The sequence below is a fragment of the Coenobita brevimanus genome, chromosome 90 (assembly GCF_032717465.1).
Source record: "Coenobita brevimanus isolate Jiangsu-jjx chromosome 90, ASM3271746v2, whole genome shotgun sequence".
Classification (NCBI taxonomy): Eukaryota; Metazoa; Arthropoda; class Malacostraca; order Decapoda; family Coenobitidae; genus Coenobita; species Coenobita brevimanus.
The window spans coordinates 24,795,931-24,812,586 of record NC_137043.1 but is presented as its reverse complement, the minus strand read 5'-3'; the positions used below and the strand labels follow the sequence as shown (position 1 = coordinate 24,812,586).

At 42.0% G+C, this 16,656-nt stretch overlaps 1 protein-coding gene across 1 annotated transcript in view; it reads left to right on the top strand.

Annotated features, from left to right (window-relative positions):
• Window positions 1-947: 947 nt before the first annotated feature.
• Window positions 948-16,656, top strand: part of LOC145411585 (calaxin-like) — a 17,939-nt gene continuing 2,230 nt past the window's right edge. The window contains exons 1-4 of the mRNA XM_080281596.1: window positions 948-1,014; window positions 4,719-4,794; window positions 8,515-8,678; window positions 15,679-15,810. Coding sequence (XP_080137722.1) covers window positions 948-1,014; window positions 4,719-4,794; window positions 8,515-8,678; window positions 15,679-15,810 — 439 coding nt within the window. The remainder of the gene's footprint in view (window positions 1,015-4,718; window positions 4,795-8,514; window positions 8,679-15,678; window positions 15,811-16,656) is intronic.

The window sequence follows — 16,656 nt, the reverse complement described above, 5'->3', positions numbered from 1 at the left end:
GGACCAATCACCGCGAAGGAGTTCAAAAGGCTCTCTGGCGTCTCATCTTCAGCAATTACCTTATTACACACTACTTCTTCAGTCCAATGCCAACTTTTACTTTATACGGTACTTGCCATTTCTAGACGATTTTATTTATCCTGGCACAGACTTTTCAAACTCTAGGGTTAAATAAAGCCTTCACTATCTCCTTTACTACTAGGGTGCTGTCGTTAATTAAAGAAATGACTGGTGGTAACAAGAATAAACTAAATTAAAATGACTTGTAAGATTTCGTATCGCCTCTTCCTCAGCGATTTATTTACCTTATTATAAATCTACCCAATAATTATATCACTGAATTACAAAAACATATTGCCTTTTAGAGGATGCTGTAAATTAAAAAAAAAAAAGTGCAATAATATTTTCTTGTACCTAATCTGTAACCCTATAACATTCACATATCCACTTTACATCACTACTAAACTTCATATCCCACTAAAAATATCTCAGTGAATCAGATGTCTCACTAAACATTACCATTAAACACATCCCACGAAATCGCCACAAAATATCATCACTTAACATCATCACTAAACATATCCCTCTAAACATAACCAAACATAATCCAACTTAACATCACCATCAAGCATATCTTACCGGTACTTAAAATCACCACTAAATGTGTTCAACTTAATATCACCATTAAAAATCGTCATTAAACATACTAACCCACTATGATATCCTAACATGATATTCCCGACTTTGGTTTGTTTATTGGGGAGTAATTTGTGTGTGTGTGTGTGTGTGTGTGTGTGTGTGTGTGTGTGAAGAAAATATAAACACAAATCCTATACATCAAGAAAAGTCCAGAAAAACACCATTTCCCAGCCTGACGTTACCATGGCAACCGACGTCAACACCATCGCCCTGGGAACCACCAGCTGATTGGATGTAAACAAACCACCATGTCGAAGAACACGACGTACAAAGGCTACTCTAAACTCGCCGAGAAAATAGCCAAGAACACACACTGTAAGTATAACCCTTGAACTACGAGGGCGACTTTTGTATAAAGTTCTTGTTGTATGCGGATTAATGTATTTTAGATTTAGCCTTCACTACCTGCCTCACCAAAAGGGGGCCTTCTCATCTGAATAATATCGTCTGGTAGCAGGGAAAAAAGGTCATCATGCTGAACAGTAAATAAACAAGTAATATTCGGTTCTGTGTACCGTCTAATTAAACCTAACAATATTATGTACAGGTGTTCCAAAAAATTCATGATACCGCAGCTTGAACTATCAGCCTTTGTAGCTACAGAAAGTACAAGAGCTTTGCGACCCTATCGGGCCGCTAAGCACTTGTCCAAATTACAGCCGTCTCTGAACCAGGCTTTGCTTTGGAGCAAGTGTTTTGCAGCCCTATCTAGGGCCGCAAAAGCATTTGCCCAAATGAGAGCCGTTTTTGAACAGCTACCATCACCACCATATCATCACACATACCACATTCACCACAAAAGCTATCATTAACACCACCACTATCATCATCTTCATGACAGCTACGGTACCACTTCCACCACCACTATCAACATCACAGCCTCCACCACCACCACCATCACAGCTCCTACCACCACCACCATCACAGCTACCATCACCACCACCACCATCATCATCACATCGCCCACCGCCAGAATAACAGCTACCACCACCATCATTACAGTACCACCACCACCACCACCACCACCATTACAGCTCCTACCACCACCACTACCACCACCACCATCACAGCTACCATCACCACCACCACCATCATCATCACATCGACCACCGCCAGAGTAACAGCTACCACCACCATCAGTACAGTACCACCACCACCACAACACCAACAACAACCATTTTCTGCTGAATAAAATCGCCATTTCGGAGCATGAATGAAGTAACAGACACTTGACTGCAGATTTATAATTCTCTCTCTCTCTCTCCAAAGACACATGGAACTCCACAGAAATGCCCCGCCGCCTCTTCCACGTACACGTATTGCATCATAAAAGGGGACAATTACGAGGTTCAAAATACCCCTTCTGAAAATTTCAATCGACATCAAACTAAATCTGGCCCATCTGGGACCTAATTCCAGCCATCCTATTATCATCATCACCATCATCATCATCATCATCATCCGGACCTCCTTTCTCATCCTAGGGTAGGGTAAGAAGTAGCAATGTCCAGACAGCCCAAATCTGCCCAATCCAATAGGCCACGCTTCCATTCACTCATCATGCAAGCCCCCGGAATCCTGGCTCTATCGGTTACGCCAAAAACATTCACCACGTTCTGTAGCTTCACATAAACATATCCGATTGAGTCAATCCGGAGGTTGTCACGTTTAAATGGGGTGCCAAAACCTTGATCATGCACTTCTCCTCACAATATTCATCCAGCTAGCTCGATCTGTTGTCAGTTCCCTAGCCTCACGGACTTCCAAACCTCTCTTCCTCACACACTCATCCACCATATCTCTCCACCTTCACCTTGGCCTACCTTGCCTCCTCCCTCCTTCAAATTCGCTCAGATCTACCTTTTTCACCACTCTATTGTTATCCATTCTCTCCACATGACCATACCATCTCAGTACACTCTCTTCGATGCTGGTGTCCACAGACTTCCTTACTCCGCATCTTTCATGAATCACAGTATTTCGTATCTTATCCACCCTCCGTACTCCCCATACATTCCTCAGCAGTCCCATACCCATTGCTCTCACGCTTGACTTTTCATTTTCACGTACACCATAGTCTCACATCCATATGTTAAAGCTGGCATTAACACTCCTTCATGTAAGCCTCGTGCAGCTGCAACACTCAAGCCTCTGTTTCTTATCAAGGCCTTCATTGCACCAGCTACTTTCCTTCCTTGTGTCACTCTACTTCCCACTTCTTTTGCACATTTTCCTCTCTTTTCTATCATTGTACACAGGTATTTCACCTCTCTCACCAATTCCAGTCACTCTCCATTCACTGCAACATCGCACTGGGAGTCACCCTCTCTCTCAATAACCATGACTTTAGCCTCTTCTACATTTATTCTCAAGGCACGACGCTCACAGACATCAGCAAAACTCTGCACTAGTTCGCCAAGCTCTTGGCCGGTATTTGCAAGTAGCACTGCATCATCACCATACAACAAATTTGTGATATTCCATCCATCACTATTTATTACCAATGCCATCCCTCTCTCCATTACTCGTGTTTTTACTTCTCATAATCCCATTCATATATATACTGAACAACCACGGGGACATTACACAACCTTTTCGCACGCCCACACCGATCGTGAACTATTCACTTAGATGCCCATCCTATCAAAACATCAAAATCATTTTTCCAGCTATGACTGACACACACACACACACACACACACACACACACACACACACACACACACACACACACACACACACCGGATTATTGTAACTGTAAATTAGATGCCAAAGCCAATTGTTGACTCTATACAGGGGTTTTATCCGCCCTTGTGTGGAGTACAACTCTCATGTGTGGGGAGGCTCCCCACATACAGCTCTTCTCAATAGGGTGGAGTCAAAGGCTTTTCGTCTCATTAACTCTCCTCCTCTTACTGACTCCCTTCAACCTCTGTCTCTTCGCCGCACTGTTGCATCTTTATCTCTTTTCTATCGCTACTTTAATGGTCACTGCTCCTCTGAACTGTCTGCTTGCATTCCTCCACCTCTACGACGGGCGCGTAGCACCCGTCTGGCAGCAAACTCTCATCCCTTTTCTGTCCAACTCTCTAATGCAAGAGTTAACCGTTACTCCCAGTCTTTCATTTATACAACAGGTCAGCTCTGGAACTGTCTCCCTCTGTCTGTATTTCCTGCTGCCTATGATCTCGTCTTTCAAACGCAGTGTGTCCAGGCATCTCAAAATGATCGGATCTTGAATTTGGCTCTCTATTGTATTTTGTTTTTCTCTTGGAGGGAACTGTTACTGCGGGCTCATGGCCTTTGGTTCCTTCTTCCTCGCATAAAAAAAAAAAAAAGCATTATTAAACTGTTTCTTACCATTTAGCTACCTTAGAGGTACTATGATGTACACTCATAACTACTGTCATTATCCTACACAATGTACTGTACTACGGCCAAAAGTTCGACGATACAACCCTGCCGACTATGGTAATGGAAACAGTTATGATGAAATACTGCTGTGTTTGAAATATGAAGCACACGACGAAAGATTAAGAGAAGGAAGGACTCTGGGTGACGTAAGAGGAGGAGTGTAAGATATGAGACGCAGGACAAACTTTCGGCAGCGGACTTCAGCTTGCGATAACAATGGGTGTGACTATGTTTTCTATAAAGTGGGTCGGCTATTCAATGACGTCACCCACCCCCACACTCCTTGCCAATAATGTGTGTGGGAGAAAAACTACACAACCCTCCCAATATCCCCATACGACCACCACTAACCTACCAATACCCTACATCGTCACCATTAACCTCCCAATACTTCACACTAACCACTAACCATCCAGTACCTCAATCACTACTACCTCACAATACCTCACACAGTCACCATTAAGCAACCGATGCACCAAACCATCTCACCCCCACCCTCACCCCACCTCACTCCCCCGTTCACACAGCAGTAAAATTGAGTATAAGTGTGTGTGTGTGTGTGTGTGTGTGTGTGTGATAAATTGACTGGTTGTTCTTTCCGGCAGTCACCTGCGAGGAAGTGGACGCCCTTCTGACCTTACATGACCCCACTGGTGCATCCTCTCGCATGGATGGTAACAGGTTAGTTTTTGTCATCATCATCATCATCATCATAACAGTAGTAGTAGTAGCAGTAGTAGTACCAGCAGCAGCAGCAGTAGTAGTAGTAGTAGTAGTGGCTATTGTTGTTGTTGTTGTTGTAATGGTGGTGGTGGTGGTGGTGATGGTACCGGTAATCACCGTTATCATTATCAGCATCATCATGACCCGTTTTCCCACATATATATAGTCTATTTTATAATAATAATAATAATAATAATAATAATAATAATAGGCCTGACAATAATAATAGTACATTAATATTAATAATATTATTGAGAAAGTAAGAGAGATGTCAGAAGTCCTAGTGAGTGACGAAAAGGGTGGCTTTCGGAGTGGGAGAGGATGTGTGAATCAAATATCTGCAGTGAGACGGATAGTGGAGAAGGCTTGTGAGAAAGATTGTTAGGTGTTTATGGCTGTTATAGATCTGGAAAAAGCATACGACAAAGCAAACTGAGAAGGATTGTAGAAGGTTCTGCGCATGTACGGAGTAGATGGTAAGCTGCTAGGTGCCGTTAAGGGTTTTTATGATGGTAGTAGTGAAGGATGTGTAAGGGTAAATGGGCATCTAAGTGAATGGTTTACGACCAATGTGGGCGTGCGACAAGGCTGTGTGATGTCCCCATGGTTGTTCAATATATATATATATATATATATATATATATATATATATATATATATATATATATATATATATATATATATATATATATATATATATATATATATATATATGGATGGGGTGATGAGAGAAGTAAAGACACGAGTAGTGGAGAGGGGGATGGCGTTGGCAATAAATGGTGATGGATGGAATATCTCAAACTTGATGTACTCGTACGCTGATGATAAAGTGCTACTTGCAAATACCGGACAAGAGCTTGGTAGACTAGTGCAGAGTTTTGTAGACATTTGTAAGCGTCGTGCCTTGAGAGTAAATGCAGAAAAGACTAAAGTGATGGTTATCGAGAAAGTGACTCCCACTGTGATGGTACAGTGAATAGAGAGATTAGAACTGGTGAGAGTTCAAATACCTGCGTACAGTGATAGGAAAGAGAGGAAAATGTGCAAAAGAAGTGCAAAATAGAGTGGCACAAGGAAGGAAAGTAGCTGATGCTATGAAGACCTTGATAAGAAACAGGAGGCTTGAGTGTTGCAGCTGCGCGAGGCTTACATGAAGGAGTGTTAGTGCCAACTTTAACATACGGATGTAAGACTATGGTGTGGCATGAAAATGAAAAGTCAAGAGTAAGAACAGTGGAGATGGGACTGCCGAGGAATGTATGTGGAGTAGTGGAGTACAGAGAGTGGACAGGATATGGAATAATGTGATTCGTGAAAAATGCTAAGTGAGGAAGTCTGTGGACACCAGAATCGAAGAGAGGGTACTGAGATGGTATGGCCATGTGGAAAATATGGATGACAACAGAGTGGTGAAAAATGTATATCTGAACGAATTTGAAGGGGGAAGGAGGCGAGGTATGCCAAGAAGAAGGTGCAAGGATATGGTGGATGAGTGTGTGAGGAAGAGGGGTATGGGAGGCGAGGTATGCCAAGAAGAAGGTGCAAGGATATGATGGATGAGTGTGTGAGGAACAGAGGTATGGAAGTTGGTGAGGCTAAGGGTCTGACAAGAGATCAAGCTGGCTGGATGAATTTTGTGCGGAGAAGCGTATGACTAGGGATTTGTCACCCTTTTTTAACGTGACAGCGTTCGGATTGGCTCTATCGGATAAGTATATGTGAAGCTACAGAATATGGTGAAATTTTTTGGCCTATCAGATGGAGCCAGTATTCCGTGGGCTTGAAGGATGAGTGAATGGAAGCGTGGCCCATTGAACTGGGCAAACTTTGGCAGGACGCTGCTACTCCTCACCCCACCCTACGGTGGGAAAGGAGGTCCGGATGATGAAGACGATAATGATGATGATGATGATGATGATGACAATAACAGAATCATAACTATTCTAATTAAAAATAATAATAATATTATTATTATAATTATTATTATTATTATGGCAAACTATATTCACATCTACAAATCATTTACAACTTTACATAGTCTACTTATTCCAATGTCCGGCTATAACATTATTTACAGTCCGTGCAACTGGTGCACTGTTTTTATGTTAATCTCACTCTCCTCTTTTCACCTATGTTTGGTTTTATCTACTTGGTGAATTTTATGATCATCCTTAGGCACATAGGCCTACTGTACGTTCATGTTTACCTCTAATTCCCTTACACACCTATATTCTGAAACCGTGAAGCGTTAATGGTAGTTTGAACACTGGATATTCGAACGTTTATTTTCACAAGTAAATTTAAAGGATGAATAAAGAACAGAAGCAGCCAGAGAACCGAACTACAGTGACCCACTCAATACGGCACATAAACACTTGTTAGGGGACGTGTGAAGATAGGTTAAGTTAATAAGTTCCTCTCTCCTTGTGTGTGTGTGTGTGTGTGTGTGTGTGTGTGTGTGTGTGTGTGTGTGTGTGTGTGTGTGTGTGTGTGTGTGTGTGTGTGTGTGTGTGTGTCCTAGCAGTACAGTAGGGACCTGATTATAGCATCGACTACTGCATGTAGGTCGTGTCCTTGGGGAAGGTTAAGACCTAACATAAATTTATGGTGTGCCATGATAATTCATGCTGTCGACAGACATTACTCCTAAGTCGTCTTCTGTGTCTGTCTGCCTGTCTCCACCATATGTAAAATCAATCTTCACCACTTTGTCCATATCTATTACTATCTCCGTCTACAACCGGTTGTTTATCTACCGGATGTTTCTAAGAAATATTTATATAAATGATGTCCTGTCATTTCTCCAGTACGGTATATTATTTTCTAATCAATATTAATATCTTTTTCAAGTTTTAGAATTGATATATTGGTATTAGTTTTCTTAAAATTTAGTTCCCTAGCTCAACTGTGTCACTGATGATGGAGCAGATGATGGAAGTGGTGGTAGGAGACGACATCATATGCAGTGACCCGCCGAAAGTTGTACCGGGAATTCAGTCTAAGAACACGTGCTGGACCAACAGATTCTGATATATATACAACGTGTTGTGAAACATTCTAAGGACAAGGGTACAGCTCACAATCAGAAGAATGATAACAGCGGCAGGTCAGCATCAATAACCAAGAGCTACGCTAAACCGATGTTGTGCAGGGTTCTGTAGTGGACAGTCCCAAGAAGACCCACCGCTGGCCATCCCAGGAGCTGGGCATCAAACCGGTTTTCAAACCTTATTAACAGCACATCAGAAACCTTACGACTGCGAGCAGAAACATTACCTTTAATGCTTATGATTTTTTCTTTGTCTTCAACGAAATAGGTTTCGACACTGACACAGATTAGGTTCAAGTTAATCCAGTTTGGGTAGCATTCCATTCTGTGACTGAGCCAATTGTCCATGCCAACTGTCTTCCTCATGTCATGTTATGTTTCAAGAGATGATATACGGTATGGGAAAAGTGTCAGTCCCTTACTGAGGATACGCCAGACTGATCCTGGTCCAACATGTTCTGAGATTGAATTCCTGTTATACCACAAAGCCACCACTTTTATCTTCTGATCCAGTCAGTGACATACAGTATATATAGTTTCAGAGAACAAATTCAGATTACCGTAAATACTACAGAAATGAGAGGAAACGTCATTTATCTATCTGTCTGTCTGTCTTTCTCCCCTCACAGGTTCCGGGACATAATGCATGGTACGTTCGGTATGACAGACGAGGTACTGATGGAAGCGATGTACCGAGTGTTTGACATGGACCAAGACGGCAGCATCGGGCCGGAGGAGTTTGTCGTCGGGATGTCGGTCTTCCTTCACGGCTCACTCGACGAGAAGATTGATTGTAAGCTGCTGGGGAAGGGCTGGAGGGACTGCAGGTTGTTTGGGGGAAAGGCAGTGAAGGGGACTGTAATGAGAGTTGAGGCGGTGGGTGTGAATGAGTGGTTGTGGTGGAGGTTGTGAGTGGCTGTGTGAGGACTGAGGTGATGGTTGTTGTGGCTTGTGGTGATAGCCGTGCTTATGTGATGAGGGGGGGCGGGGGAGGATGAGGTGGTGGTTGTGGTGGATCGTGAACTGATGATAACTATAGGCGTTTTTTGTAGCACCTCGGAAAGTCAAAAGGGTTTGGGTTTCCGCTGTTGGAGTTTACAGAACGCCAAGCAATAGCACAGCCAGACGAACGAGCACCGTGAGCCATGGAAGAACTGTCGTACATAGCCAGTCTGCAAGGAAATGAGATGACAACTTTTTCATAATGACATTTTATGCTCCTAAGATAAACGCAGGAGCATTACTTACAATTTCCGTTCCATTCCGAAGCAGAAATTAAGGCCAGTAGAAATAATTTACTCTCCTACTCTTTTCAAGTAAGCCCAACCTCGCGGTGGATTTGTAAACTTGTTTCAATGGCTGCAGTTCCTGCGGTAAGACGTATGATAAACTGGAAAATTTTGGGATCCAAGCACATTTCACGGTTTGAAAATGCATCTATATCCTTCAAAAAACACATAACATGAAAATACTTATAACTGACTGAGACGTTACGTAAGATTTTTGTAATTTTGTACTTTCGTTGGAACGAAGCCAAAACCACAGTCAATTCATTGGACGCTTCGGCCATTTTGGGGCTGGAGGTGCGAGCTGGTGCGAGACGGAATATTTAAATTGATTGGTTTTCGTAATGAAGTACATTGTTAGAATTCCTTATTGTCATATAGTCATTAACATGATTATTTGTTATGCATTATAATATAAAAAATGAATAGTTGTCTTCTGGTATTGCGAATTAAACACCATGCTAAACTCCCTAACTGGCTACACTCCGCTACACAACACGCTGATTGGTAGTTTGGGTATGCACCACTGCAGAGGCAAACTCCTCGGTGAGGAGTTTGACTTTCCAACAGCGGAATCTCAAACCCCTTTGACTTTCGAGGTGCTACAAAAAACGCCTTATGTGTGTGTGTGTGGGGGGGGGGGATTTGCTCACAAACCTAATGCTCTGACGATAAACGTTCACAGTAAAAAAAAAAAAATAAAAAAAAAAAAATGCTCACAACCCTCCCACCAGGGTAGGGTAGACAATCATTGTAACAGTGAAGCTTCGACCATTCCAACTAAAGAAACATATAGTCCGTTTTCTTCTCACAGGCGCAAAACTGCCATCTCTCTACACTGAATGCTGAACAGTAGCTAACCACAGATTAGACTATGGTGCTGGTCACGAAATAATGCTATGTAAAGGACGAGAAATAAGTCAGAATTGGACTACAATCTCTGCCAAAGTAAGGATCGAAGGATACCAAGGTTGGAACCAGGATGCTAGGGTTAAATGCGAAGGATGCCAAGGTTAGAACTAAAAGGATGCGGCTTCCATGACTGTATTAGGTCCCATTAGATTTTGTTATGTAACAACCTTAAATACTCTTTTGAAGGATACAAAGGTCAGGACCGAAGAATACCATGCATCAGTCAAAAGGATACGACCGTAGGATGCCAAGGTCTGTAACAAGGCAAGCTTAAGGCTACAGGATCCCTAGAGTAAGGTTGTAAGATGCCATGGCAAGGATGGTACCATGCCAAAGACTGAGGCGTGCAATGGCTAAGAGCCAAGGGCCACAGGGTACCATGGTTTGGGATGTAGGATGTCGTGGCTACTGGCTAGGACTGTAAGGCGCCAAGACTAGGCCTGTAAATGCCATTGTTTGGTCTGTAAGACACCAAAGTCTGGGCAGTAGAATGCCAAGGTTTGGGCGGGGGTATCACAAGACGAGAGCCAAAAGATGTCAAGGCTGGGCCAAAAATTGCCACGGATAGGACCAAAAATACTCTGCTGTGAACATTTTATATATTTCTTTTTTTTTTTTCTTGTTACCATAGCATTGTGAGCATTTGTCAGTTTTCCGCAAATGCAATTTAAGAAAGCTATCCATCCATCATCCAATCCTATGTTGCCCCATGAGGAGCGTAAAAGCCCGGGGCTAGGCAGTTGGTCCTGACATTTAAGATGAGAGTGACCAGTCTCACTCATCCCTGAGTGGCAGTACATGAGCAATAAACCCCAATCACCCCTTGGATATAAACCTTCACCGGTTCAATCCGACTGGAGCACAATAATTACCCACTAAACCACCAGGCGCCAAAATTTGGTTATATGGTTACCACCCAGCGTAGTAAATGGTTTCCTGGTATACAGGAAACCATTTGGCTTGTCACTCAGTAACTGATGATAATATGAAAAATAAAAAAGGTTCAAATCATGCCAAAAAGCGGTCAAAAGTATCCTAACCTCATTTGAAGTTAATCATGCCTAGCTTTAAATATAACCAAATTTACGGTACCTGAAGCTAACCTGGACTTAATCTTATCAAACAAAACCTGACTATATATACCTAACCTTACCTGAACCTAACATTATGAAGCCAAACATTACTTGAACCTAAGCTAATCAAAACTGAACCTAACCATAACTAACCTGATACAATCAATTGTAATCTACCATAACTTACGGTACCCACAATCTAACCTAACTTGTGCCTAAAACTAACCTTCACCTAACCAAAAAATGGAAAACAGACCCCTCTGAAATATACTGTATATAGAAGGTGAATTTCTTACCGGCACACATTTACGGAATAAAAGTCGCAAAGTAACCCCCCACCCGCAGTTTGACGAAATAATGAAAAAAAAAGTATATTCTGTGTGGCTATTATCATTTCATAATAAAGTATTGATAATTTTCCACTACCTTCCAGCCCATCAATGGTGCTCGGTTTTTAAGCGATACCAGTAAATTACCCATTACCACCATTCAATATCATCATTCCTAGAGAAACATAACAGTATCAGTACTACTTACCGCAAATGTCATTAACCCCTGCGGTGTAAAACAGCGATCAATCTGACCCTCAATCCATTTAGTTCACCATGTGCACAAAACGTCAACAATGAAACCAGACAGACTAGGGTGGTTGACTGCAGCACCTACCGTCGTTTCTCGTAACTGTTCGTCCTTTCATCGCCAGCATGTCATATGCACAATCACTGAGTACTCTAATAAGTACATGAAGAATTAAGAACTACACATACACACAGGTATCGGCCACCGAGTTCGATAAACAGCAAGCACTACCAACACCACGAATCACCGAGCGTCATGTGCTATGTCGTCTGGTTGCTCTTTCAATCAGTATCAAAATTTTGCAACTCCATTTTCCACAATCCTTTGGAATATCTACGATACATATCTAATTAAGAATTGTTTATCGCCCTCATCAGACTCAAACTAAAATAAGTGTAAATATCTAACTTATGAAATTTATGTATCCTTGGATATGGCCCGTGTCGTAGACATGCTGTTTTGTTACCGAGTATCTTGGTTCTAGTTTAGGGTCCATCATCAGTAGGCAAACTATATACAATATTTACGAAAACATTAGTGATCTGATAATTCAAAATTAATTTTACACTTTGTGGGTAAAAGACTAGTTGGAAAACACCTATTGGCCCTTTTTCATTCAGGTTCCTATAATAATTTTCAGCAAGTCTGTGCATCTGACGTTAACTGGAATAAAATACTTAATATCCTGACCTTCATAAAAGAGTTAATGGTGATAATGTTAACGTATGTTAGGTTTTAGCTGAAATAGCTAGACTGCTAGAGTTGTCCTGATTTGAGAAATATCAGCAACTTCACTGCACCAAAAGTTAGACAATTTTCCCCAGTTAAGGCTTTCGCCTATTAAGGGTTAACATATCTTATTTTTAGTGTCGTGATAAGAGAACGTCAAGTACAGTACTTACTTTCCCATTGTTGCTTTTGCTCTTCTGGAATGAGAAAATGTTGAATTAAATCATCGCCACGACCATACCAGTCACCTTATAAAGTCCATCATCCCACGGTGTATTTGCCCTACCTTGCCCTACCACCAACACCATCACAGCCTGTCCTGCTCACTCCTCTCCACCCACCCAAACCTTTTCTTTCTTTCTTTTTTTTCCCCTAACCCCCGCATTGAACTTCTTATAACTTCCCACTGCCAGCACTGCCCCTCATACAGCTTCCATCTTCAAGGGTGTACTTCTCCCGCCTTGCCGCACTAATCACCAACTAAGCCCATCCCGCATTTTTTCTGTAAATTCGCCATCTCTCTCTCTCTCTCTCTCTCTCTCTCTCTCTCTCTCTCTCTCTCTCTCTCTCTCTCTCTCTCTCTCTTAACTTACACTTTACCACCCCACCTAAACCACACACATTCAAAGGTTGTACTTACCCCGGTGCGTCTCATCACCCACCACTAACCAGGCTCCCCCTCCACCACCTACCCATTACTGTCCTATAAATGCGGGCAGGTATGAAGATGATCAACTATAGTAGGACTCGCCTAACTATGCGTCTGTGGTGTGTCCCACATCTGTGTACAGTGTTGCCACGTTATCTCTCTCTCTCTCTCTCTCTCTCTCTCTCTGTCTGTCTCTCTCTTTCTCACTCTCTCTCTCTCTCTCTCTCTCTCTCTCCTGGCGGGAGATGTGAGCCACCCTGAGTACTTTTGATTCTTTTATAAGTTATTTATAATTGTGCTTTCATTTGTTAAATTGGTTTTGTTATATTTAGTAAATGTGAGCATTTTTCCCTAGCAACACCTGTACAAGCTATGCTTGGGTCTATGGAGGTACTTACTTTACCTTAGGCCAGACTGGGTTGTCAGTGTTGCCACTCACAAGAATTATATGAATTATTTCTTTTACTTTGGATATTGGCATATTTCTTCTTTTTTGAGGCTCATTATCTTATATCTATAACTGTGATATTATTACCCACCCTAAAACTACGCTAAAAAACATTAAAAGTGACTACAATTTCTTTTAGCAACACTGTACAATATGAATGCCATGTTTCTGTGTTACTGTATAAATATTTTATGCATAATAAGATTACTGTTGATTCATCCATCAAAATACACAAGTGTAAGTTTTATTCATCGAAATTTATCGTATGTGTGATGCCTTGTACATAAATAGCTACCGTTTCACATCGCAAGTTGGGGAAACGTGGCACCATTGTACACAGGTGCGGGCCACACCACAGCCGCAAATTTAGGCGAGTCCTACTATAAACTTCAGTCATTTACAACGTCCACATTCACAGGCTATTATGTACTTCCCATGTTGTATCGCACCACAGACCATCGCCCTGACCCATGCCACCCACAGTTTCCCCCTCCCTCCCTCCCACCCAGAATAGACATATCTCGTAAATCCATAGCATAGGTCCGCAAAGGCAGGTCCTCAAGCGATCTGCATTAATCTAACTCGATCTGAAGGACGTCACGAGACCGATAAGAACCTAAAAGACCACAATTATCATATCTAGAAGACCTGCACACTGACTGGGCTGACTTTTGACACAGTCTTTGCCACTCTCCAGATTAACCTGAAAGTGGTTGAAACAGACCTGCATCAACTTAAATTACTCGGCATATTTAGGATGATATCAAACTATTTACATAAACTGAAAGGAATCCCAGCTAGATGTCAATCTTTCAAAAATCAAAAACATTGCTTACTTTATTTGCTAACTTTAACTGTGTATTCAGGTAAACATGCGCTTTGTGTTCAAAATTTTTCATGATTACCAAGAGACATGACCCCTTAATGACTTATCTTCAGTCCATTACATGCTTTTCGCTTTAATTAGAATACCACCAGACGATTTTATATAACAGAAAAGGCCTATAGTAGCGGAGGAGTTCATGAGGACTGTCTCACCCCTCCAGTTGGAAAAGTCTCCTGAGCTTAAAAAAAAAAAAAAAAAAAAAAAAAGTCTTGAGAGGACTCGAATAAAATTTAAAAGAAGTCGTCGTATTGAAGAGACACTCCCACTCCCAAGTGATCCTATATAGGTTCTTTACCGCTCCCTATCTTCCCTCCCAACCCTTTTCTCCCCTCCCATTTTCCCTCTTCCCTCCCACTCCCATCCTTCCCTCCAGCTGTGTTTCTTCCCTCCCACTCTCTCTCTCTGTCTTCTCTCCCACTGTCTCTCTTCTCTCTCTCTCTCTCTCTCTCTCTCTCTTCTCTTCCACTCTCTTCCTTCCCACTCCCTCTCTTTCCTCCCACTCCCTTCTCCCCTCACTCTTCCACCCCTTCTCTATCACCTTCACTCTCTCCTTTCCCTGCTACGAACTACGCTGATAACCTCACATAAGCCTAGGTTATTTATTTCACAATCAAATCAGAGTAAATATTAACGTAAAAAATAAAATACATGAAAAACAAATCGACCTGGGCTGATGATTAGCTGACATGGAGGCTTGTTCATCCTGTATGCTGGTTAGATAGCTTTATAAATATGACAGATTTGTTTTTTCTAGGAAGGGCTTGAGATACGGGATAATTCTCCACTCTCCCCTTTCCTTGTTGCTCCTGCAGAAAATTAATATAACCTACTATCATTTTCCTCTGGTAACTAAGATTTGTTTTTTTTTATAAGTAAAACAACGGACAGGAAGACTCTGCAGTTTACTCTCCTTGTCTCTCCTGAGAAAACAACTCAGTTACGACAAGAAATCAAAAGTGGAATAAACAGTATATAACGCTCCTCTTCTACTCTGCCGGGAGATTTCTCATGTATTGTGGAGACGGCTCACTCAGAATTATTAACATCGGTCCTGCATCATTTATTCATTCCTTATCACCACTGCCACACCTAGACCCACACCAGCAGACCAAGCCGTCCCCACAACACATAAGATGCCCCCAGGTGAGTTTCTAGGGGAGCGCTGGCTATGGACCAACCTGTATATTCAAGAACTTCTACCCCTGGTGTTCATGCTGACGTGACCTACCAGACTGCTTCAGCGTGTACGACCACAACGGTGACGGGTTGGTGTCGCGTGACGAGATGTTCCACCACCTTAAATCATCAGTGGTTAACCTGCCGCCGGGGGAAGAGCTGGACGAAGTGGTCAAAGATCTCGTTGGTAAGTGCAGGCTGCCTCTACTTTGTGTTTTTTCTTCTTTCTTTTTCTTCTCTGGTGAGTTCAGTTTCCCATTCATTTCTACTAATCTGTTAATCATCTGCTTCTAAATCCTGAGCAGATCAACTGAGATAGGTGTCTATAACTGCTGCGGCTTCACAGCAGATGTGAAGCTAGTAAGGGTATTAACTAATAACCAACAGCAAAGGAAATTTTTGTTAGTCATTTGCTAGTTTATGTACAGTAGCTCAAACTTCCTAAAAACTGGCATGTCTACCTCTGGGTTTTCGTCGTGATGAATGCAATGTACTCAGGCACGGATTTGGTGGGGGACGTGAGGAACGTACCCCCCATTATTTGACAGGCCGATGATCATTTATAATAAATTAACAATGTTATTTACCAAAATATATCAAATAAATATCTTACATCAACGTTACCATCAATGAGAATACGGATAAGGTAATAAATATTGAGAATATGGTAATGTGTCAGCATGAATTCACACGTCGTAATTCAGCTAGGAATCCCCCCCCCCCTCCTTACCTTTCCAAAGTGCTGGATCCGGCCCTGGCACTGTTTGGATGTCTGGTTGGCACGTCCATTTGACGCTCTTACATAGTATTCTGAAAAGTTTGTTGGGCTTCAAAGATCGCATTACAGGGATTTTGGAAGTTACTGCTTATGGGCTCACATTGCGAGGGAAATGTTAACATGAGCTGTTTTTTCACTTTTGCAGGGGCCAAGAAAAGAGAGGATGTTCCTCAAACTTTACTCTCACAGTGATTATGTACCTTAATATTAATACTCTTGTGCAGTCCATAGGTATACATCTATTTTAACCCCCTT